This window comes from Pantherophis guttatus, chromosome 2, assembly GCF_059756535.1.
Source record: "Pantherophis guttatus breed Tessera chromosome 2, ASM5975653v1, whole genome shotgun sequence".
NCBI lineage: Eukaryota > Metazoa > Chordata > Lepidosauria > Squamata > Colubridae > Pantherophis > Pantherophis guttatus.
Window position 1 is genome coordinate 208,048 of NC_142064.1, and position 24,595 is coordinate 232,642.

Consider the following 24,595-nt stretch of genomic DNA (forward strand, 5'->3'; position numbering starts at 1 on the left):
TAAACAGCACTCCTACCTAACTGCAAGACTAGGTGTACACACACAAAATACACAGATCCAACTGTTAGGCATTTAGAGGGGGATTTGTTACAAGTAAATGCCTAACGTTGCCCACTGGCTGAGTAAGGGTTAACCCTAACCATCCACCCATCCAGACCCTCCCTGATCCCTCCTTACCTTGGCTCTGCCTCCCAGGTATATAAGATGTGGTCCAGAGATCCAGAGGCACTCCCAGACGTATACCTGTAACGGAAACGATTAATAAAGAGATCTGATTTATTGCATTTCGTGTTGGAGTTATTGGGTAAGATCCTTGGAAACATTTCACATTCTTCAAGTTGTTTTACACATTAAAGGGCCATCTTGACATTTCCTGCCTAACAACAACTATCTTGTCATGTTTACTTTACTTTTCAACTTGAGCGGATGTTCCTTTCTACCAAGGCATAGGTTCCTGTCTCCAAGGGAGCTTTTAGCAAGTCAACACATTGTCTCTACTAATTACAGTTTGTGGTCAGTTTGCAACAGTAAGAACATCATCATTTTTTAATACATTAAAAACTTTTATAAAAGAGTAACTTATTATTCATTTCCTTCAGGGCCACCAAGTCGCTCTCATAAGTTGCACCCATCCGTTTTTCTCCCAATCAGCCCCGCTACAGAATACAGTCAGCCACCCACGCATTCACCCAAACGTGCTCTATAGTGCCTGCCTACAGCATTCCCCCACCTGCCCATCATTCTGCTTGCCTAGGTTTCCTGTCACATGAGGTCCTGAGTGACTTACAAGTCTCTGAGTTAAGATAGCAATATGGACGTCACATGTTAGGACTGCATTGCTTAGTGATGGAAATTCCGGGCCCAATTGTCCTTCTAATCCATGGACTTTCCAGGTCTTTTTCGTAAGCACCATTGCCAAGCCAGGGGTCCCAATCCCGCATTAAGCTTTCATTTCTCAAAGGGAATACTTTAGGACTTCTTTCTGTTAAAATTTAATTTTGTTACTTTCGGCTCATCCTGACAATCTAGCATGATTGATGGAATTCTATTCTATTTCTGTCTTCTAGGGTGGTAACTATCCCACCCAGTGTGGGGTCATCGGCAAATTCAACAAGCAAATTCATTCCCCTCTTCCTCAAAGTCATTCCTGAGAAGATCCTGTAAATCCAGAGGATGGGCCTGGACTGATCCTTGTGGCCATTCTCGACCTCCCTCACCAAGTTCTGTTGATGAGCACAATTTTTGAGTAACTCTCTCTCTCCGCTTGTCCCCCAGACCAATTCTTCCTTCCCTTGTTATCAGAATGAGAAAGTGCTGTGCTGAAGGTTAAACCTCAGACTAGCTGTGACGGGGGATATGGGGGTGTTCTCCAAAGTGCCCAAAGGCAGGACAAGCAGTGGCAGATGGAGGCCCCTGACACAGGGAGATCCAAACAGTGTTTATGTATTGAATTTATGGGCCACATTACATCTCATTTATAATAATCTTTAACACCATCAAGCAACATCCGCCTATCCCAGGTTCTTGGAAAGGACTCAGTAGTAGACAAATATGCCAGAGCTAGTCTAAACATCTGGCTGGCTGTGACTCATCATCATCCTGAAAAGATTTACATAGCCACCACAGGATTAAAAAGCATACAGTAACTTCAGGTCCGCTGGGGACTTCTGGAAGCCTCCACATCTAAAGGCAGTTCCGACTGAGAATCTCTATCCTAGGCAGCTCACAAGCAATGGAAACATTGCTTTTATTTTGTATCCTATTGTGATTTATGTTGATTGCTATCACTATCACTGAGTGTTGTATATGAGTACGGCTGGAGATAGGGCGGCATATAAATCTCAATAATAATAATAATAACAATAACAATAACAACAATATTTATGATACTAATAATAATTTTATTGTCATTGTACGCATATACACAGTATACCCCTACAACGAAATTCATTTAACACCCAAAGACCAGGTCCAACACACATAACAATCCCCAAACACACCGCCACCCACCCAAACATCCACACAACAGACCAAGTCATGGTGTCCAACAGTTCACTGATGGAGGCCCTTTAGTTCATTGTTGAGTGCAATTATAGCTCTGAGATAAAAACTATTCAGAAGACGTGTGGTCCAAGTTTTAATTATTCTGTATCTTCTGCCAGAAGGCAACAGTCCAAAAAGATTGTAAGCAGGATGGGAAGAGTCTCTGAGAATGTTATGCAACTTCCTCCAACAGCGAGATGCGAAGATGTCCTCCAGGGCTGGTAGCTGGAGCCCGATGATATTCTATTGATGATTGTATTTTATAATTATGATCGTGATTTATCACGTTGCTTGTATGTACACTCACAGCTTAGGCACCGGAGACAAGGCATCCCTTGTGTGCCCATTCACACGTGGCCAATAAAGAATTCTGTTTTATTCTATTCTAAAAAACAAGGGCTACGAACAGCTATGAAAAGCGAGCGGGGTTTTCTGACTGCGATTAACTCCCTCTTGAGGTCAGGCAGGGGTTCAACGGCGGAGGAGGCAAGCCAAGCTCGATTAGAGCATCTCCGAGACCCCCATGACGTCAGGCATTCAGCCGAGCGCCGGTGCCGCCACAGAGCGACCGGAAGCTCCCGAGGGAGAACCCGGCGCCCGCGCCCCATGACGTCAGAAGCCGCGGGATTCTCTCAGGCTCGAGTGACGCCCGCGCCAGCCAGCGAGCGGCCGCGAGAGAGGCGGGACAAGGGAAAGACGGACAGAGAGCGAGAGACTTCCGGGGCGACGTCATCGCTGCTGTGTTGGAAGGGGCGGCGAGGTCGGAGCGGGAGCGAGTGGCGGCCGGTGGGGCTTTTTGCCGGCTTCCCTTCCGCGGATCCCGCCCGGGGTCCGTCCGCGCGGCGCTTCTGCCCGGAGAGGCGGCGAGGGGGGCGGGAGCATGGCCGAGCAGGACCTGCTGGACTTCCTGCTGCGGGAGGAGCTCTTCCTGGGGAACGGGCCGGAGCCGGAGCCGGAGCCGGAGCCGTGGGGCTTCCCGCAGGTGAGCGGCGGGCCGGGCGGGCGGGCGGGCGGGCGGTGCCCTCGGCCGGCCCTGGTTGGTCCTGCCTTCTCTCGCCCCGCAGGTCCCGAGCGGGCAGGAGGAGGAGCTGGAGGAGCTGCTGCGGTGCCTCTGGAGCCCCTTCGGGGAGGAATCGGACAGCTCCGCCGAGCCCTCCGGCCAGAGCAGCCTCGCCGAGGACCGGAGCCCGTCTCCCGCCAGCCGCCTCCCTGCCTCGGGCCGCGTGGAGCGGGAGCACAACTACTCCCTGCACCTGACTTCCCCCGACGCCACGCGCACCGAGCCCTCCTGGGAGGCGTCCGAGGGCGACGTGGCCATCGATTTGGGTGAGCGGGGCTGGCGGAGGCGGGCGACGGCTCGGGGGCTGCCGTGGGCCGAGAGCGAACTTACGGGCCGCCCTGCCGCTTCCTTGTGCGTGGCGCAGAGGATGGAGAAACGGCCGCAGCAACCCGGAAGAGCCACCTGAGCTGCCAAGGCTGCCCTTCAGCCAGGCGCAGCTGCTTCTCCTGCTCTAGTTCTCGGGGGGAGGGGGGGGCGACCGCTTTCCCACTTGCAAAATTCTGACTTCAGTAAGGCAATTGATAACACAGACCACAATGTGGGATAGGCAGCAGCACCACCAGCAGATGGATTGGTAACTGGCTGACCAGCCGCACTCAACTTGCAGTCCTCAGTGGAAGTGCATCTACAGGGACTCCAGGACTCCAGTGTTTTCCATCAATGATTTAGAAGAGGGGGATAGAAGGGGAATCCATCAAATTTGCAGATGACACTAAGCTGGGGGGAAATGCTAACACTTTAGATGATAGACTCAAAATACAGACAGATCTTGACAGACTTGAGCATTGGGTCCTATCCAGCAATACACATTTTAGCGGTGAGAAAAGCAAAGTCCTGCATCTAGGCAGAAAAATCAAATGCACGGGTGTTGAATAGAAGGTACTTGGCTCAACAGTAGTAACTCTAAGGGGGACTCAGGTGTCTGGGGGACCACCGCTTAAGTGTGAGCCAGCAGTGTGCTGCAGCTGCCAAAAAAGCCAACCTAGTCCATCAACAGAGCAATAGTGTCAAGATTGTGTAAAGTGTTAGTACTGCTATATAGTGCTCTGGAAAGGCCACACCTGGAGTACTGCATCCAGTTTTGGCCACCACAATACAAAAAAGATGGTGAGACTAGAAAGAGTGCAGAGAAGAGCAGCAAAAAGACTCGATGGACAATTGGGGGAACTGGCTGTGTCTAGTCTAGGAGGACTAAGGATGACAGGATAGCAATGTTCCAATATTTGAGGAGCTGTCACAGGGGTGTCAAACTATTTTCAAAAGCACTGGAGGGAAAGACAGGAAGCAACGGATGGAAGCTTATCAATGAGAGAGCCAACCTAGAACTAAGGAGAAATTTCCTGGCAGTGAAAACAAAACCAGTGGAACGGTTTGTCTCTGAAAGTTGTGAAAGTTGCTCCAACACTGAAAGTTTTTAAGAAGACAGCCGTTTGTCCAGAATGGGCAGTAACTTGCTATTTCCTGACACCCTCCCCGCTTTTGTAGGAGGCCCCTGAGTCAGGGGCTTTCACATCTCAGGCGGCCTTCGGCCACACGCCAAAAGTCATGGAGAGATGTTTTATAAGGTTACACAGAGGATTTGGCCCTTCCCTCCCAAGCCAGTTGTATAGTAAAAAGCGACCGGTACGCTCCCACAGAGAGGAGCTCCTCCGGGTGCCGCCAGCTAGACAATGTCGGCTGACGACCCCCAGGGGGAGAGCATTCTCTGTGGGGGCCCCCACCCTCTGGAATTTATTTATTTTATTTATTTATTTATTATATTTCTATACCGCCTTTCTCCCGTAGGACTCAAGGCGGTGTACAGTCAAGAAAAATATAGACACACAAACATCATAAAATTGCTAATTAAAATTATTACTTAGTTTGGTCAATTAAATAAAACCCAGAATTAGATAACATTTAAAAAAAAAAAATCATTCACATGTTCATATGTTTAGCCCCGCCTGTTGAAACATCAGGGTCTTGAGGGCACGGCGGAAAGCACGGAGATCAGGGATATTCCGTATCTCCGGGGGCAGTTCATTCCAAAGGGTTGGAGCCTTCACAGAGAAGGCCCTCCCCCTGGGAGTCGCCAGTCGGCATAATTTGACTGATGGCACCCTGAGTAGTCCCTCCCTGTGAGAACGAACTGGTCGGTGGGAGGCTATTGGTGGCAAAAGACGGTCTCGTAGGTACCCAGGTCCTAAGCCATGAATGAGCTGCCCCCGGAGATTCGTAGGATTCCCGACCTGTGTACCTTTCGCCGTGCCCTTAAAAACATTACTATTCCAACAAGCAGGGCTGGCCTAAATAATAATATTTTTACTATTTTAATGGGTTGTTTTATTAGAATTTTTGGCCAATTGATTTAATTGTTTTAAATTGTTTTTTAATTTTTTATATTGTCATGGTTTTATTTCTGGCTGTACACCGCCCTGAGTCCTTCGGGAGAAGGGCAGTATAGAAATTTAATAAAATAAATAAAAGGGGGGGGGGTGCTTGCTTTTTAGCTTTAAGTATCAAAATGTATGTAGACATTCAGACTTATAGAGTTGACAGGGCTATAAGGGGGCTGCTTGCTCCCCTGTAAGGAAATGAGGGTGCAATTTTAGCAAAGCACCCTGGATCGAGGGAGGCTAATCTGAGGGTTTGGAAATTGGATTCTCAGAACTCAGCTAGCCTGACGGGGGCTTCCTATGGCTCTGTGTCCCAGCTGGCTTCCCCCAACCCTTGGACAAATGACCCACACTGGCATCCCTGGCTGGGCCCATCGAAGCCCATCCCCCTCAGTAGCTGGCTGGTTCTGCCAACAAGCCAATGCGCTGGAGCCTTCCACTAACCAGACCTGCTCTAACCAGCTTAGTGTCTTGTGTGAACCCAGCCCCAGGGCAAGGGTGAGGTTTGCACGGGGGGGGGGGGGGGGGGGGAGCTGTTTCACAGTGCTGCCAGTTGCACAGTTCTCTTTCCTCTTCCAGAAATGTGGGCAGATGTGGAGACCACCGAGGGCCTCGGCCTTCCCACTGCAGCACTCACAGCAGAGCCCATGGTAGGAGAAAGCATGCAGGTAAGCAGCCTGGCCAGGCCACTCTTCCAGAGCCCCTCAGCCCTGGTGCTTCCCAGGCCCTGACCCTGATCAGCCACCACCTTTTCTGCATTTCCAGTTGGACTTCCCCCCGCTGGTCCTGACAGATGAGGAGAAGCAGCTCCTGGAGAAGGAGGGCATCGCAATTCCCTCCCACTTGCCCCTGACCAAGGTGGGCCCTCCTCACCTGGCCTGCAGGACAGCCAAAGGCACGGGGAGAGTGAAAGCCCCCTGCCCCTCTCTTGACTTCAGGAGGGAAAGGGAGACAGAGCAGCCTGGGCCTTGCCCTGCAGGGTGGCCAGCCTGGTGCTCCCTCCGGGCAGTGGAGGAGGGGCATAGGGCTAAGGGCTGGAAAAAGCCTTGGCAGGCAGGCTGAAAAGCAGAAGTTGCCTGGGGGAGGGAAGGCTCTTGGCTGACCCATCCCCATCCCATGTGCTGCCAGACAGAGGAGCGGGTCCTGAAGCGAGTCCGGAGGAAGATCCGCAACAAGCAGTCGGCCCAGGACAGCTGGCGGCGGAAGAAGGTCTACATGGACAACCTGGAGAGCAGGTGGGTATCCTCACTGAGCAGAGGGGTGGGGGAAGGGGTCTGGGAGCCCCCCTCCTCATGAGGCAGCAGGGCAGGGCGTTCCATGCTCTCCTGTCTCCTTGCCACCCTGGCGTCTACCCTGTCTGGGCTTCCTCCTTGACCCGTCTCTCTTCAGGGTGCTGGCCTGCACAGCCCAGAACAGCGAGCTTCAGAAGAAGGTGCAGCTGCTGCAGAAGCAGAACACGTGAGTTGGGGTGGGGGAGGCCACTCTCCTCTTGAGGGTTCTGCAGGCCAATTGGGGATGGCCGTAGCAGCCCTGTGCTTTATTTGCCCGCACGCGGATCAAACAATGACCAAGACCGTGCCCCTCCATAGTGGTGCAGCCCTTGGCTGAGTCTGGAAGAGCCTGGTTCAGGGCAGGGGGCTGAACCAGCGAGAGACCCCCCCTGGTGCAGCTGAGGGCGAGTCAGCCTTGCTTTGTTGCAGGTCCCTGCTTGAGCAGTTGAGGAAGCTGCAAGCGCTCATCCAGCACTCCTCCACCAAGACGGCTGCAGCCAGTACCTGTGTCCTGGTGAGTTTCCGTGCCTCCAGGCCTCTGGCCATCCCTTCCTTGCACCCCTCCTGTGTGACAAATACGGGATCTGCAAGGAGGGGGCACGTTTCGGCCACGCAAGCTGCGGTCTGATTGCCTTCTCTGCCCAGGTGCTGCTCTTCTCCTTCTGCCTGGTCCTCCTGCCCAGCCTCTATCCTCTCGGCGGCCAGAAGCAACCTCTGGGGCAGCATGGAGGTGAGTCTCCAGGGCTGGGTTGGCCCCTGCAACCGCTAAGCCCCCTCGGGTGGAGCTTCCCCCCCCCCCCAAGAACACCTTTTGCTTTCGGCTGCAGTTCCTGCAAAGACTGAGCAAATTCCTGGGGCTACAACCCCCTGCGGCCTTTGGCCTGCCTGGCCGGCTTCAGTCAGTGCAGAACCAAGGTTTGCACGTTGGAGCAGTTCGCCGTACGGGTGAAAGAGAAGGAGATGCTTTGTTGACTTCCTTCACTGGTCATAAAGAGGAAGGGCCAAGCAGCCTCCAAGAGTCCTCGGCAGACACCTTTGCAAAATGATATTTTCCTTGGCCAGGGGCTCGATGGCATCCCCAGAGGGACAGGGCTGCTTTGGGGGCACTTCCGATAACTTCTTCCAAAGGAAGGAAAGGGGCAAGCAGGAGATGCCATCCTACTAAGAAGCACAAAGTTTTGGAGGGCAGTTCATTCCAAGGGAGGAGGAGGCAGGGAAAGGGGAAGCTGCTAGGGACCCCGAGGAGGGCAACCCAGCTCCCCTACAGTGCTGTAACTGCCCCATTTTTCTTCTTCCAGTGTTGTCCCGAAAGCTGCGCGAGTTGTCAAGCGGAGCTTCCCGGACGTTGGCTGGTGCCTCCCAGCCAGCAGAAGTGACGATGTCCCTCTCCCATCCTGGGTCCCCCAGGTTGCTTTCATCAGAGCAAGCTGTGTCCCCCAAAGCCTTTGGGGCTGCAGGAAGCCTCAACGGGTCTCTGGAAGGCCCACGGAGTGCTCTGGGGACTAAGGGGGGGACCTCTGCCAGCAACGACAGCTCCTCCTCAGACTCACCTTCTCCTGCCTTGGAGGGGCTCCTCCTGGCCCCCAAGGACCCTCCTCCGGGGAAGGAGAGGGCACTCCTGCCTGCCTCTGTCGACCAGCAGCCTGGCTGGGCAGATGGTGCTGCCAGCGTCATCCTGCAGCCCCATCACTCTGATGAGATGTGAGGACTGAGGCTTGGGGCTGCTTTGCCAGCAATGTGTAAATGCTAAGATCTGGAAGGGGAGACTCTGGACGGAGGAGTGGGGGGCAGCAGGGCAGCAGGAAAGCCGGGGCTGCTCACCAAGAGAGGCTCATCCGACTGGGGCATCACATCACCGGCCATCCCTGGGCTCAGAAGAACGGCCATTGCGAGCCCAGCAGGAGCTGCTGCCCAGACTCTTTGCCCTCATCCTAGGCATCTGCCCTGCCCCTCTGGGGGTTCCCCCACCCCAGCTAGCATGAGGCAAGGGTGGGGGTTGGCCCACCCCAGAGCGGGATGCTGGGCTGAAGAGGAAGGACAATGCAAGGTTTGCTCTGGCCCTGCTTTGTGTGATGCTCTTGTACAGGCCAACCAATAAATGGCTTGGGAGGGGAGCCCCTCCCTCCAGAGTGGCCTGTGTACTTCCCAGCGGCCTCTTGGAGGAGAAGGCCAGCCCCTCCTTTCCCACTGGTGGATTATGCGCCACCTGTGTGGCCACCTTGCTGAGCCTCCTCCAGGATCGTCCATCCCCAGCCACCTCCCTAGAGTGTCCCCATTGCCATTGGGACTGTCCCCAGACTTGTGGGTGGTCTTCATCCCTCTCCAGCATCGGGCCTTCCGGGCCACGTGGAGAGCACCTGGCTGCCTTCCTTGGGGCCACGTGGAGAGCACCTGGCCATGCTCCCTTGCAGTCCTGGGCCGTGTTTTCCTCCGAGTTTAGGAGTGGCTGTGTTTGGCGAGACTTCAGAACAAGGGGGAAATGCTACTTTGGCAAGCCAAAGGCCCTTTGCCCCCCTCAGAATCACCTGAATCCATGGGATGGGTGGCAAATAAATTGGGTAAATAAATAAAAATTGCCCCCAACCATGGCACAAACAGGACTTCTCCCTTCTCTGTTCTGCTCCCCCCCCCCGAAGTCCTCCTTCACTATCCAGCCCCACACCAAGGCAGCCCCCCCACCCCAGGAAGTCTCCTCTTCATGACAGCCGGAACCCTCCTGGCTTGTGGGGGCTAGGTAACAGTAATAGAGTTGGAAGGGACCTTGGAGACCATCTAGTCCAACCCCCTGCTCACGCAGGAGACCTATAGTAGGGATTCGAACTGCCGACCTTTCTGATCAACAAACTCAGTGTCTTAACCACTGAGCCACCTAGTCAGTCTTGGCAGGCAGCCTGTGGTTGGGCCCTGGAAGGAGCATCGGTCTCCTTGAGGAGGAGGGGGGGGGTGTCCCATGACCTTGAAGGAGATTATCACGTGTGCCCCTTTATCATTGTTTTATTGAAGTTTCTTATAGCATAAAATAGGGAAAGGGGGTGCAGGATAAAAGAAGCACCAAATTAAAAAAGCATTGACTTCTAACTCCAGTGCTAGCGACAGTTACAGTCTCATCTTTTTGCATTTACATTTCGTTACTACAGGCCATTTCTATCCCTATGCAATTATCCAGTTTTCAGTCTCCGGTCTAAGCTGAAACCCTCTCGGAGATGCATCCATCCGGATTTAGGGTGTGGTGCTTGCCCAGGAGCTCCTTGTGCAACCATGCTGGTCTCTCTTGTTTTTCTTTCTCTGTGGTGTTGCTTTTGGAGGTCTTGGTTTTTCAGAACATCCCAGGCATCCTGTACTGTTTTTCCTTTTAGGTTTTCCATCCATGGAATCCTTCCTAATGTCTCAGTTTGTTGAAGCCAGCTCTTTTAAAGTCTAAAATACTAGTTTGACTTTGTTCAGCCACCTTTGCCTACATTATGGTGAATTCTAGTTTGAGATGACCATTCTCCCTCCAAGTTCCCGTAATTTCCACTCCCTCAACCATTTCATCCCTTATAGTAAGAATTAAGTCCCTCTAGTTCCCTCCTCCACCTTTTCTAGGACAAAGTTGTCAACCAAGCAAGTCAGGAGCCTGTTTGATCTCCCCACTGCCTGCAGAGTTGGTTTCCCAGTTGACTTCAGTTCAGGGTAGTTAAAATCACCGATTACTACAATGTTGTGTTTCCTGCACGCCTCAGCTAACTGATTGGCAGAGTTCATTGATTTCTTCTTATTGGCTGAGCACACACCTATGACAATGCCATTTCTTTATATATATATATAATATATATATTATACTTTCAAGAAGGTTTTCATCCCTAGTACTGTGTACTTCTGTGGAAGGGTAGTAATTATTTACATTCTTTTTTGTATCATTCATCCCAACATGAAAGAGGAGAAGGGAGGGGGAAGGGTTTATCTATTCTAGTGAAGAGAAAGACTAGGGGGGACATGAGAGCAGCCTTCCAATATTTTAGAGGCTGCCACAAAGAAGGGGGTGTGTGTGTCAAATTATTCTCCAAAGCACCTGAAGGCAGGACAAAAAGGATGGAAACTAATCAAGGAGAGATCCAGCCTAGATTAAGGAGAAACTTTCTGACAGGACAATTAATCAGTGGAATGGCTTGTCTCTGGAAGCTGTGAATGCTTGAACACGAAGTTTTTAAAAAGAGATTGGGCAGCCATTTGTCTGAAGTGATATAGGTTTCCTGCTTGAGCAAGTGGTTGGATTAGAAGACCTCCAAGGTCCATTCCAACTTTGTTATTCAGTTGATTAGATAAGCAGAATATGGAAAATAATCAGTCAGCTTGATCATTTTAGTAAGCCTCTCTGTCACATCTTAAATCTTTGAACCTGGGAGACAACATAGCCCCCTGGAAAAATTGTCTAGCTAGAAATTGATGACTGTTTTAACAAAGTTAAAGTAAGTCTGAGCTCCTGATAAAAGCAGTCTTCTGTTGAAAAATAGTCCGCTCACAAAAAGTCCTGTAGATAGCTTAGCAGTCTTCTGACCTATTGCTCACAAAAAACATTAAGGAAAAGTAAAGCTGAACTCCCTTAGTTTGACACAAATTAGTATTTTGCTCCCTCTTGTGGTTAGTGTTGAAATAACCCAGGAGTAACGAAGCAAGGCAAATCATGTGATGGTTTCAACCAATGGTATCACGCCTTTGTCTAAAACTTTCTAAAAATTTATAAGAAATAAACAAAAAACCATTAAAGGGAAAAAAGAAAAATCGCGAAGAAGGAACTCATTCAACAAACAAGAAAGATTTACAGCCAACCAAAAAAGAGGGTCTCTCCTTTCTCCTACTGCACACACTGCGGGAGGAAAAGGCTGCCGTTGATCAACCTCCCTCCTCCTCCTCCCTTAACTAAAGCGAGGGTGGGGCACGAGACGGGAGAAAGAACCTTCGGTTCTCACCGGAGCTTAATGGTTTATCGACAGGACTCCGTGGCTGATTAATTGCACCACCGGGAGTGAAAGACGCCCCACAGGAAGCAGCAACGAGCTACGGGCAGGCGGCCAGCCCCCACCCCCAACTGCCCAGCTCTGCAGTCGCTCCCGGTGGCCATCTTTGTGCAGAGTATTGCAATATTGCCTGGAGAGTATTGCGGTGATCGAAATGGGAAGCGATCGCGGTGGGTGGGTGTGGCAGGGCCTCCCAGAACAGAACAGAAGATCATTGTGGGAGAGGGTCCTCCTACCCATGACTGCCACCGCTTCCCCCAGCAGGAACCTCCCCCCCCCCCCCCCGAAAACCAGCCCTGTGGAGAAGTGCATTTAAGGATAACAAGATTCTCCAGATTCAGGGGTGACCCAACCGTCCAGAAGCCCTCTGTCTTGCTAGGATCGAGTCTCTGACAATCCCCCCTACCCGCCACCCCCGGGCACTGGAAAAGCACTTGAGCAACGCCACCTGTGGTATCCTAGGGTAGAGATATCTAACCAAAACCCAATGCTGTCCAGTCACTTAACCAGGAGCCTTGTGGGGGTATGGAACAGCAGAGGTGAGAGACCCAGACCCCGCATAAAAGGGGCCTAGGGCTGGATGAGGTGCCCCCCACTCCCATCCTCCAGGGTCAGTCCAGTAGGATAGCATGGCTGATGGTATGAAAAACCTCCCGGAGAGGAGGGAGGGTGCAGGAAGAACGCAGTGCCCTCGATTTGAGCTTTTCAGAGGTCTCATGCTGCCTTTGTGGCAGAATCAGGCTGGAACCTGTGTACTTTGCTTGGTCTTTAGGGGAGCCAAATACCAAGCAGGGAGTCACTGTTCAAACTCTGCCATCATCAGAAAAGCTGGAGCAATCAGACAACAAGGCAGAGCCCCCAGGCCGTGTGTGTGTGTGTGTGTAGAGAAGAGAGGCCCTAGAGCCGTGATGGCGAAGCTATGGCATGTGTGCCGGAAGTGGCATGCAGAGCCATCTCACCGAGCATGTCAGCCAGCCAGCTGGTCTTCTCATGGGCATGCACGCCAGAAACCAAAACACCAGGTGGGAAACTGAAAGCTCACTCAGTGCCAACAAATGGGAGCGTGAGTGTGTGGGTGGGAGCGCCAGAAACCGGAAGAGCAGCTGAGTTTCTGGTCACCTGGTCTTTTGGTTTCTGGCGCACATGTGTGCGCAAAGGCCAGAAGCTCAGCTTCGTGGCACACACGTGTGCGCTAGGGAGCTGTTCTTCTGGTTTCCGGCGCTCCCGCACACGCAAAGACCAGCCAGCCGGCACACATGTGCACACCAGAACCCAGAAGAGCAATGGGCAACGGCTGGTGTGCCCCGAGTGATGGCTCTGTGTGCCACTTCCAGCATACGTGCCATAAGTTCCCCATCACGGCCCTAGAGGTTCTCTGAGGCTCCTGGCCCAGCAAGGAAAGTGCTCTCTTAATTAAGGACAACTAGCTGCAACCTGGTTTAGCAAGTAGTCCTGATCCATGATTCTCTGCAGGGAAATTGCCACCGGCTCCCGCGTCTTGTTCCTGTGTAGTCTGGTCATGAAAAACACCATGGAATTCTGGCTTTGGGTCAGGCTGATGAACCTGGCTTGGCTTTCCAAACTAACCCTAACCCTAACCCTAACCCTAAGACTAGACTTTAACTTCTCTGCATTCCCTTTGAAAACAAAACCGGCAGGCTTTCCTTCCAAGACAGTTTTGTCTTACATTCCTTTTCCTCATCTGTTATTTAACTGTTCAGCTTGAGTAATTTACTATTATCTCATAGTAACTCTGTGCGTGTGTGTTGAGTCTGAGATTTAAATAGTGCTCTCAGCACAGGTCACCGACAAGCCTGACCGAGGCACTCTCTGCCCTGTCCTATATCCTGCTGTCCTTGTCTTGCTTGTCAGAAGGAGATTCAACCTGGAAAGAGGGATGAATTTCCTGACAGACTGATCAATCAGTGGAACAGCTTGCCTCCTGGAGCTGTGGAAGCTCCATTGTTGGAGGACTTCAAGACAAGATTGGACAACCACTTGTCCCTGCACATCATGGGTGATCAATTGTGATGACTCCCCACCCCCCACCCCCATACGCTTCCCCTGATACCTTATGTCAGCTTGGAGGAGGATGAACTGTTCCCAGCCACGGCTGGAGGGGAGTTGGCCAATGGCTCCGAGCAGCCATCAGAGAGGGATTTGGCTGAAGCGCAGCAGGGCAGCCCTGAGGATTCAGATGGGGAAAGCATACAGCTGCAGCCGGTCAGGGATGAGGAAGAGGAACTCTGCCTTCTGCACCTGATCCAAGGACATGTAGGGCAGAGAAAAGGCAGGAGCAGGGATCATCAGCGAGATTACTCGTGAGGAGAAAGTCTCTCCCTTCTTGGTGGGCTGCACCAAAAGCTGGCTGTTTAGCACAGGTTTAGGTTTAGGTTTATTAAATTCGTATACTGCCCTTCTCCCGAAGGACTCAGGGTGGTGAACAGCCAAAATTAAAATACATACAGTATAAAAATTAAAATAAAACAGAATTAGATCAGTTTGGCTTCCCCAAATTTTAAAACCCTTTACCCATAAAATAGCCCATTAAAATTTTAAGCCAGCCTGGCTTGCTGGAATAAGAAGGTCTTCAACGCTCGGCGGAAAGTACGGAGGTCCGGGATCAGTCGTATTCCTGGGGGTAGCTCGTTCCAGAGGGCTGGTGCTCCCACAGAGAAGGCTCTCCCCCTGGGGGACATCAGCCGACATTGCTTGACCGACGGCACCCTGAGGAGACCCTCTCTGTGGGAGCAGATTGGCCGGTGGGAGGTTATCGGTGGCAGAAAGTGGTCTCGTAAATACCCAGGCCCTAAGCCATGGAGCACTTTAGAGATGAGAACCAATACCTTGAAGCGCACCCGGAAGACCACCGGGAGCCAGTGCAGCTCGCGCAGGAGAGGTGTTACATGGGAGCGCCATGTCGCCCCCATAATTACCCGTGCGGCTGCATTCTGGACCAGCTGGAGCCTCCGGGTGCTCCTCAAGGGGAGCCCCATGTAGAGAGCATTGCAGTAGTCCAGGCGAGAGGTGACAAGGGCGTGGGTGACCGTGCATAAGGAGTCCCAATCCAAAAAGGGACGCAACTGGCGTATCAGGCAAACCTGATAAAAAGCCCCCCTGGCCACGGCTGTCATATGCTCTTCTAAAGACAGCCGTGCATCCAGGAGGACGCCCAAGTTACGAGGAGACAATGGGGGCCATGCTGGGAACAATGTGTTCATTTTCTATCTGCCTATTGGTGGTTGTGATTCCTGCCTTGCTTTGGATTGACGCCTTGACTTTGGATCATGCCTTGTGAACTATGGACTTTTCTTGCCTCGTGAATCCTCTTGTCTTGTGGATTTAATTTTGCCTGGTGGGTTTATCTTGTTTGGGAAACTTTCAAGTGCCTTGTCGCTTCATTGGCCATTGCTCTGTGGATTAGCATTGGCTGCTTTTGGCTGAATTGGGACCGTTCTGGAATTTTGGTGAAGGGAAATGCTGGTGAATATTAATAACCCACTAAAACACTGTTGTGAGTATGTGTGAGTGAGCGGGACAGCACACCAATCTCTCAACTGAATCAAAGAATCATAGGACTGGAAGGGATCTTGGAGATCTTCTAGTCCAACCCCCCTGCCCAAGGCAGGAGTCCTTAACCATCCTGGACAAGTGGTTGTCCAATGTCGTCTTGAAGTCCTCCAGCAATGGAGCTTCCACAGCTCCAGGAGGCATGCTGTTCCATTGATTGATCACTCTGTCAGGAAATTCATCCCTATTTTCAGGTTGAATCTCCTGATGAGCTTCCACCCATTGTGTCTAGTCCTGCCCTCAGGCACAGTGGAGAACAAATGGATGCTCCCTTCCCCATAGCAGCCCTTGAAGTAGTGGAAGACTGCTGTCATGTCTCCCCTTCCATTAGACTAAACACACCTGCTATCCTTAGCCGTTCGTTTTGCCTCCAGATCCCTGATCAGCTTCGTTGCTCTTCTCTGCACTCTTTGTAGGCTTTTTTTATCATGCTGACCAGAACTGGATGCAGAATTCCGAATGTGGCCTCACTAGTGTGTTATAGAGGGGTACTGTCACTTCCCTTGGTCTCTCTATTGATGCAGCTAGAACTGCGCTGGCTTTTTTTGGCAGCTGCAGCACATTGCTGACTCACACCTCAGTAATGATCCACCAGGACACCTAGAGTTACTATCGTACTGTTGATCCAGGTACCTTCTATACCTATACATTTGGTTTTTCCACCTAAGTGCAGGATTGTACTTTTCTCACTGGTGAACTGCATCTTGTTGGATGGGATGCTCAATGCTCAAGTCTGCCAAGATCTTTCTGAATCTTGACTCTGTCATCTAAAGGGTTTGCAATCTCCCCCCTCCCCCAGCTTGCTGTCATCTGCAAATTTGATGAGTTCCCTTTCTATTCCCTCATCTAGACCATTTAAGAAGAAGTTGAAGAGTGCAAGGCCCAAGATCAAACCTTGAGGTGTCCCACTACATGCCTGGCTTAAAGCTTCTCTTGGATCCAGTCAGAGCAACCTGCTCGGCCTCATTTCTATGCTTACAAACACACTCAGGGCCATTCTTCTGCTTCTGCAAAATTTTCCCTTTCATCCTCCATCCTGCAAAATTATTTCAGTGCATTCATGTTATACCACAATAATCTATCAGTAAGGAATCCATGAATCATGGCCATAATGCTATTGGCACATCTACTGTCTCTCTTCAAACAATGCTGCTTAACTGAAGGGACCCCGAGGTGCAGCTCTGTCTAATCTTGTCCAGTGGCAGAGAGGCTGGGGACAAAGGGCTTATCGGGTGACCCCCAGCAGCTTGTATTGTACAGAGACCCACTGAGAACCAGCTCAGCTCACAAAGTACAAGGTGCCCAGGCCCCATCAGGACAGGTCTATAACTCCTCGCACTGCTGCCCTATGGATCAGATGCAGGTTCCCAACAGTCCTCCAGGGCAACAGCTGTGTAAAATGCAGAGTGGTCATAGAGGTGAGGGGGCCAAATCAGGAGTGACCACAAGAACAACCTCCCTTAAGCCCCCATCTCTCCAGAGGGCTCCTCAAAACAAGCCTGTCTGCATGTAGAAAGCACCCTCTCCCCAGGACCAAGCCAAGACAAAATATGGGGGAAAGTACCAGAAAAGGGCCCTTGAACCCCAGAGCTGGCTTGAGCCCACCCTCCAAATGGGGGTCCTACCTAGTATCTCTGGGAAGCCTGCAGACTGGCACCCAGAGAACTTCTGAAAGAGCAGGGAAGCCGATGCTGCTCAGGAAAACATTTTATTGGAGAAGACTGGCTGATGGGTGAGGTAGGAAGGCTTGCCCCCCCCGCCCCCTCCAAGGCAGAAACCACGGAAGCCTGGCTCTCTTCACCTTCTCACTTGGTGCGGTAGAAAGTGTCTGTGCCAACCCTACAATGAAGCAGGAGGGAGGAAAATTTCAAAACTCATGGTGGCATGATTGCTGTCCCCCCAGACTGAGCATCCCACTCACCCACCCACATTCCCTCCTTCCACCCACTCAGGCCACATCTGACGGGAACAGCACAGATCCAAAGAAGGCTGGGTGAAATCTCCTGTGTCTTTGGTGGGCCTCCCTTGAAGCGGCTCCTGAGAGCCCCAAGAAAATGGCCTCTTTGGAGGTGAGATGAAGAGCTGCAGGCCTTGTGCTTGTGGAAGGCACCCTGTTTGCCTCTTTGCCCCATACAAATATGGGGACTGTGCTGGCCATTTCTCTCCAATTTGAGTAAAGCAATTAATGCCAACTCTCTGAGTTTTGCCAACTGTGGGCCCACCAGACTGTGATGCCACCCAAACCATACTTCAACAGCTTGTCAGTGAGAAGGACCTGAGGAACCTCATCAAAAGCTTTGCTGGGTTTCTTTGTGGGGGAAGTGGTAGAAATGGGATCTGCTAATGCCAGCCTCTACCACGGGACATGCTCAGCCCTGGGTGCTGAAACGACCCTGAGAGACACAAACCATTGGTGCATCCTTTCAAGAGCCACTTGGGAAGGGTGGAAGGAAAGAGAGAAAAAGAAGGGGTACCGCCAGGCCCTTCCAGTTAGGGGGCAAAGTAGTTCAGCTCCTCCTTTTCCTTACCGGGTTGCCCCCCAGTCCTCTGCCACGGATCCCACCTCCACACGCAACAGCCAGGTGGTCTTCAGCTGCTCCTCTCCATCCTCATCCAGGAAACACTGGCCCGCAAAGACAGCAGTGGACTCTGAGGGAGGAATTGGCCAGAGACTCACTGGCAGGTAACCGGGTTATAGCACTTGGGGTGGGGGGAGGGGGCTGTATGTTCCATAGATCAACAACCAGCCCGAATGATTTACTCCATACCAGTGGCACCTGGAATCTTTGGGCAGCTCCAACTAAAGTGGGGGGGGGGAACATTCAGTGAAAAAAACCTGCAAGGAATGGGAGATCCACTAGATTCCTTCCTCCCATTCTATTTGCTTCCATCCCAAATAATGATTGGCTGTACCAGCGAAACTCCAGTTGACGGTGAAGCCGAAGGTGGGCTGGGCCCGCTGGTCCACCTGGTGCTGGACGCCCTGAAGAGGGGATGGCCGGATGAGGTTGTCGGTGGCAGCCATGGCCGTCAGGTAGGAGCCGCTGAACACCCCGGAATTATTGCTGTCGGAAATGACCATCTTGGAGCCCTGGTCACTCACCCAGTGGCCAGTCAGGACGCACTAAAGGAGGTGCGGGGAGGAAAGCAGGTCACGGCGCTGGCCGAGCCAGGCTGTCCAACAGGTAGAGAGACTGGCAGCGCAGACTCCATTTTCTCCGGAGATTTGAAAACTCCCGCTGCGCCCACGTGCCCGATCCCCCAGGCTGCCCACGGCGGGAGGGGCTGGCAGAGGCGGCCCATCCCAAAGTCCCGTCGGTCGAGGCGCCTGCCAGACCGCGCCCGGGATGGCACCCCGCGAGCGGATCGCTCTGCTGTTTGCCCAGCGAGCGAGAGCAGCAGCCCCGGCGGCAGAAGAGCAAAGGCTTGACTGACCATCCGTCGGGGACTGAAAGCCTCTGGCGCTCAGCGCAACGGGACTGGGTGCGACCAACCCCGAGGAAGCGGCACCCTCTGCGCTGCACCTGCCGCCCACCCGAGCAGAGACTGGTAGCGGGGGCTTTCCACGAGGGAGGCTGGGACCCTCTGCCCGCCACCCCGCATCCTACCTTCCCCTTGGGGGAGCGCTCCGAGTTTTGGGGTTCGGCAGAGGTGCCGGAGCAGCCGAGCAAGAAAGCGAGGAGCCCCAGAAGTGCTGTGCCTATCGCCATGGTGCTCTCCAGGAATCTAGACTTGCCAGCTCCGGGCGGGACGGCCCCTTATAAAGCCCCGCTTATGCTGGCGCTGGCTACACCCCCTCCCATTGAGCTGCCGCCTCCCCACGCCCCTGGTGGCAGGGAGGGGCAGGATCCCCGCCCGAGGGGACGGACGCTTCTGGGAAATCGCTGGCCGTGACTTTGGCATGTCGCCTGCTGCTACCGACGACCTCCCATCCACCCCTGCGCTCCCACAGAGAGGGCCTCCTCCGGGTGCCATCAGCCAAACAATGTAAGCTGGTGACCCCCAGGGGGAGAGCTTTCTCTGTGGGGGCACCTACCCTCTGGAATCAGTTGCCCCCAGAGATAAGGAGAATCCAAGACCTCAGTGCCTTCCGCCATGCCCTTAAAACCCACTTTTTCCAGCAAGCCGGGCTGGCTTAAGAAGAAATTTTTAAATGTTTTAATTGGTTTGTGATTTTTAATTTTTGGGCCAAATTTATATATATATTAATTGTTTTTAATATTTGTATTTCATGTTCTTAATTCTGGCTGTACACTGCCCTGAGTCCTCAGGGAGAAGGGCTGTATATAAATTGGAAATAAAATAAAATAAAATAAATAAATGTGAGGGCGGTGGGGCAGGGACAGACATAAAATGAAAAGAGGGACAATGGGACACATAACTAAGGCAGGATATCAGCAGACATCCAGAATCTGCAAAGACAAGTCAGGAAAGCAAAGACTCAGAATGAACAAAGACTTGCAACAAAAGTCAAAGATAACAAAAAAAGTTTCTTCCAATATATAAATAACAAGAAAGAAATCAAGGAAACAGTCGGTCCACTAAAGAGAGAAGACGGCAAGGAGGCAACAGAGAGAAAGCAGAGCTGCTTAACTCATTCTTTGCATCTGTCTTCACACAAAAAGAAACTATAGCCCAACCTACCAGAAACATAACTGTAAAAACCAGACTGGAAATAAAAGTTAAAATAAGCAAAAAACCAGTAAGAGAACACCTGTCTGATCTTGATGAATACAAATAACCAGGACCTGATGAATTACACCCTAGAGTTCTAAAGGAGCTGGCAGGTATCATCTCAGAACCATTGCACCACATCTTTCAAAAATCCTGGAACACCAAGGAACTACCAGAGGACTGGAAAAGAGCTGATGTGGTTCCCATCTTCAAAAAAGGAAAAAAAACAGACCCAGGAAACTACAGACCAATCAGTTTAACATCAATACCTGGGAAGCTACTGGAAAAGATAATAAAAAAACAGATCTGCCAACACCTAGAAATGAGTAAAGTAATAACTAGCAGTCAGCACAGGTTTGTTAAAAACAGATCATGCCAAACCAATCTTATTTCATTCTTCAACATAGTTACTAAATTAGTAGACCAGCAAAATACTGTGGACATAATATATTCAGCAAGGCCTTCAACAAAGTAGACCACAACCTACTTCTTGGTAAACTAGAAAAAAGTAGGATAGATAGCTTCACCACCAGATGGATTTGCAACTGGCTGACAAACCAAACTCAATGAGTAGTCCTTAGTAGTCTAAGTCTACATGGAGTGAAGTAAGCAGTGGGGTGCCACAAGGTTCCGTCTTAGGCCCAGTACTCTTCAATATCTTCATAAACGACTTAAATGAGGGAATAGAAGGGGAACTCACCAAATTTGCAGATGATACTTAGATGGCAGGAATAGTTAACCCCTAGAAGATAGGCTCAAGATCCAGATGGATCTTGACAGACTTGAACACTGGGCCCTATCTAACAAAATGAAATTCAATTTAGAGAAAATTAAAGTCCTACACTTAGGTAAGCAAAACCAAAAGCACACATATAAACTGGGGAAAACCAGGCTTAATAGCAGTGACTGTGAGAGGAATCTTGGAGTTTTAGTGGACAACCAGCTAAATATGAGCCAGCAGTGTGCAGCGGCAGCTAAAAAAGCCAATGTAATCCTAAATTGCGTTAACAGAGGGATGCAATCCAGATCAAGTGAGGTACTAATACCACTCTATAAAGCCCTAGTAAGACCACACCTAGAATATTGCATCTAGTTTTGGTCACCACACTATAAAAAAGATGTTGAGACTCTAGAAAAAGTGCAGAGGAGAGCAACCAGGATGATTAGGGGACTGGAGACTAAAACATATGAAGAACTATTGCAGGAACTGGGCATGGCTAGTCTAGTGAAGAGAAGGACCAGGGCAGACATGATAGCCGTCTTCCAATACTTGTGGGGCTGCCACAGAGAGGAATGGGTCAAGCTGTTTTCCAAAGTACCTGAAGGCCAGACAAGGAATAATGGATGAAAACTGACCAAGGAGAGATTCAACCTAGAAATGAGGAGGAACTTTCTGACAGTGAGAATAATCAACCCATGGAACAGAACTTGCCTTCGGAAGTTGTGGGAGCTTCATCACTTGAGACTTTCAAGAAAGATTGGACTGCCATTTGTCAGAAATGGTGTAGGGTCTCCTGCTTGAGAGGGGGGTTGGACTAGATGACCTATAAGATCCCCTCCAACTCTGTTAATCTGTTAAAGACCACAAAGGCCATCCCGGGGGTCCCCACACTTTTCTTGGTCTGCTGCCTGGAAAATGTGTCTCAGTGTCTGGCAGAAATTGTCGCTCTGCGGGGCAAAGGGTCGGTTTGCTTCACTTAGCAATTGATCTCCAGGGAAGCTGATCCTTGGAACCGGCTGCCATGCAGCCCCAGGAGGACCCTGCAGTGCCCATGGTGGCCCAACCCTGGCTCACCTAACGCCACCAAATCACTCAAGGGATGCAGCAGAAGTTTCCTTACATGCAAACAAGCAACAAGGCAGGATATAGTGGAGCCCCAGGAGGGCTTTGCCGAGCGGCCATTAGCAAAAGCAAAAGCAAGGCTCCAATACCTTTGACCCAGTCCCCCTTTTGCTCTGCCAGGCATTGGCAGATTGCAAGGTTTGTGTGACATTATTATTATTATTATTATTATTATTATTCATCTCTTCCTACTAGGTCAGCATGCAGATTATCCTTGAGATCTGGTCAGCGAACAACAACATTTTGGCTTTCTAGGCCAGAAGTTCTTGGCCGAGACGCCTCCTTGTCGCCACTTGGGGTGGGGGGGTGTTCGGCTTGCTCTGAAGGTCGGTTTCTTACAAGGGCACTTTAAGCAGCTCATGTTTTGGCAGGCGGGAAGGGCATCCGATAGGCTTCTCTTGAATGCAGTTAGCATGGGGCGGGGGAGGGGGGAATTTACCATCACCTTCCCTATTTCTCTTCTTCCTCCCTTCAGATGCATAACAAGGCAAAAGTTTCCAGAGAGAGAAGCAACCCAACTGAGGTACCACTGCAGGAGAATCTTTGCAGCTGAGGGTTGAAATGAAGGGTCCTTGGTGGTCTCTGAGCTTGGTTATTTTCTTGCAGATGTTTTATGACCCAACTATGTAATTTCATCAGTGTTAGGAAGGAGTGGGGTTTCTCTCTTTACACTGTAGTGTCTTGCCCTGTCAGTCTTGGTAGGGGATGGTCTTGGAGGCTCTTTGAAAACACCTTCAAGGAAATCACCAAGCTCAGAGAGCACGAAGCGACTGAAAGGGGCAGCGAGAATTGTGTGGAGCAAAGTCAGGTGCTTGTTCGCATAATGCTGTGAGTAGCCACATCAGTTGAAAAGCATCAAGATTCACTTTTTATTCTTTACTTTTAGTGTCAGTGAGATCATGGGAAGCGAGTGCATTATGAAACATCCACAGGTTCTCCATGCAGGCTGGCGATAATATTCTCAGGTGTCACATGTGCCTTGGCTGTAATTCAAGCAAGGCCTGGCATCAAAGAGGGCCACTCCAGGGGAAATTGCCATGCAGCCCCTGGGGTGTGTGTGTGTGGTGTGGTGGCCCAACCTTCACCTAAAGCAAACTGTGTCAAACTCACAACACGTTGTCACATGACGTATCACTTTCCCCCCATCACTAAAATGGGGTTGGGCGTGGCCGGCGCATGATGCATCTGGGCTGCAGGCAGTGAGTTTCACACCAAATCAACCAAAGCATGTTGGGGATGCAACAGAAGTTTCTTTGCATGCAAACAAGCAACATGTATTGGGCCTTCTCCCCACTTTCTCCCCCTACCATACAGCCCCCAGGTGGTGGCCTTCCCCTTCCCTTTCTTCCTCTCAAGCACCTCTCAAGAGTGACATGGCCCGCAATCCTCCTCCCCTTAGCTCCAAGCCACCCTCCCAAGTACTTTGTGTGTGGGAGGGGGAGAAGAGTCTGGCTGCTGCTGGTGGCACTTCTGCAGCCCCTATTTTCCTCTTCCAGGCATTGGCTTCATTTTCACAAGGGGGGAGCCAATGGCCCCCCTCCTCCTCGGCTGCAGGACTGACCTGGGACCCTTTTGCGCTCTGGACGGGGAACTTGTGCACTGCCACATGGAAGAGGCGCCTTCGAACCGCCAGGAAAGCGGTTCAGGAAAGTGGCTGAGGAGTGACCCTCCCATCCTCCCAATGGGTCCTCTGGCCTCCCAGTTCCTTTGCCAGAAACGCACTTGGCTTTGCCCAAGAACCCCATCCCAGGCAATCCCTTGACTTGACCAGCCAGGCACAGTGACCGCCAGCAAGAACTTCACTTCCCTTAATTATTGAGGGACTTATCAGCCTGGCATTCTTCCCCCTTCAGCCTGGAAAGCAATAAAAGCACCCAGCCTCTCTCTCCCTCAGGGTCCCCTGGGCTCTTCAGCAGCAGCAGGGGGTCTTGGCAAGGCACTTTCCATCGGCAATGTAGAAATGGGTGCTGCCCCAGCAGTCTCCTTCCTGCCCAGTGCTGGGATTCCTTGGCAGTTAGGCAGGGCTGGGTGCAGGTGAGGTGGCCTCTTGCACCAGAGGTCGGCCTTTGGGCAATGGCGGTGTGTCACATTCGGCAGCTCCCTGTGGTTCACACTGTTGCCAGAAGAGGGCTGTAGCCGACCCTACGGACGGTACAGAGGCTTTCCCTACCAGGTGGGGCAGCATTAAGATTGGCCACACGGGGGTCTCAGCTTAGCCTCCAGAGGGCACTACTAATTGGGCCTTGTCCTCTGAATGGAATGCTGTGTCTCGAGAGCCACACTTTGGGGTGCAGGGACACCCACAACAGGTGACTTCACCTCTCCCCCCCAGTGGGGAAGCACAGAGGCTTTTTCTGAACTTCCAGGAAGGTGGGGTTCAAGGCAGCTGAAGCCCTGGGCTGAGGCCGAGTGATGCGGCACGGTTGCCAGGAAGCCCTCAGGGTGCCCAGCGCCCAATCCTGCTGCTAAGCTTTCCAGGAGGCACACAGCTCCTCCTCTGGGTGGATCACTGAGAGATCCTCCCCTCTCAACCAGGGCCCCCTCTAGAACCACTCACAGGTCCTCTGCTCCCAGCTGCCAGAAAGCCACATCTCAGCCACGTCTGAACGCCACAATGACTGCGAGGTCAGGGCAGGCAAGCGTGCTGATCTCACAGGGCAAGAATGAGATGGAGTTCCACCTTCTGCGTTTGTGTGAATGAACAGAGGTGAAAGATTAGGTCCATGAGGCCACTTAAGTACACCGTTCACACAGGACTGGCC

The 24,595-nt window shown here is 51.6% G+C and overlaps 2 protein-coding genes across 2 annotated transcripts; one reads left to right on the forward strand and one right to left on the reverse strand.

Annotated features, from left to right (window-relative positions):
• The first annotated feature begins 2,649 nt into the window (after positions 1 to 2,649).
• Positions 2,650 to 9,832, forward strand: CREB3 (cAMP responsive element binding protein 3). Its single transcript, XM_034441879.2, has 9 exons — positions 2,650 to 3,025; positions 3,108 to 3,369; positions 6,058 to 6,146; positions 6,244 to 6,336; positions 6,607 to 6,713; positions 6,868 to 6,936; positions 7,179 to 7,263; positions 7,395 to 7,479; positions 8,048 to 9,832. The coding sequence occupies exons 1-9, from the start codon at positions 2,924 to 2,926 to the stop codon at positions 8,452 to 8,454; spliced, it is 1,299 nt and encodes a 432-aa protein (XP_034297770.2). The 5' UTR covers positions 2,650 to 2,923; the 3' UTR covers positions 8,455 to 9,832.
• Positions 9,833 to 17,016: 7,184 nt separating this feature from the next.
• Positions 17,017 to 19,194, reverse strand: LOC117679704 (avidin-like). The gene is made up of 4 exons (XM_034441859.3): positions 18,925 to 19,194; positions 18,230 to 18,440; positions 17,845 to 17,965; positions 17,017 to 17,155 (listed from the first exon to the last, which is right to left on the reverse strand). The coding sequence occupies exons 1-4, from the start codon at positions 19,024 to 19,026 to the stop codon at positions 17,122 to 17,124; spliced, it is 468 nt and encodes a 155-aa protein (XP_034297750.2). The 5' UTR covers positions 19,027 to 19,194; the 3' UTR covers positions 17,017 to 17,121.
• Positions 19,195 to 24,595: the final 5,401 nt, after the last annotated feature.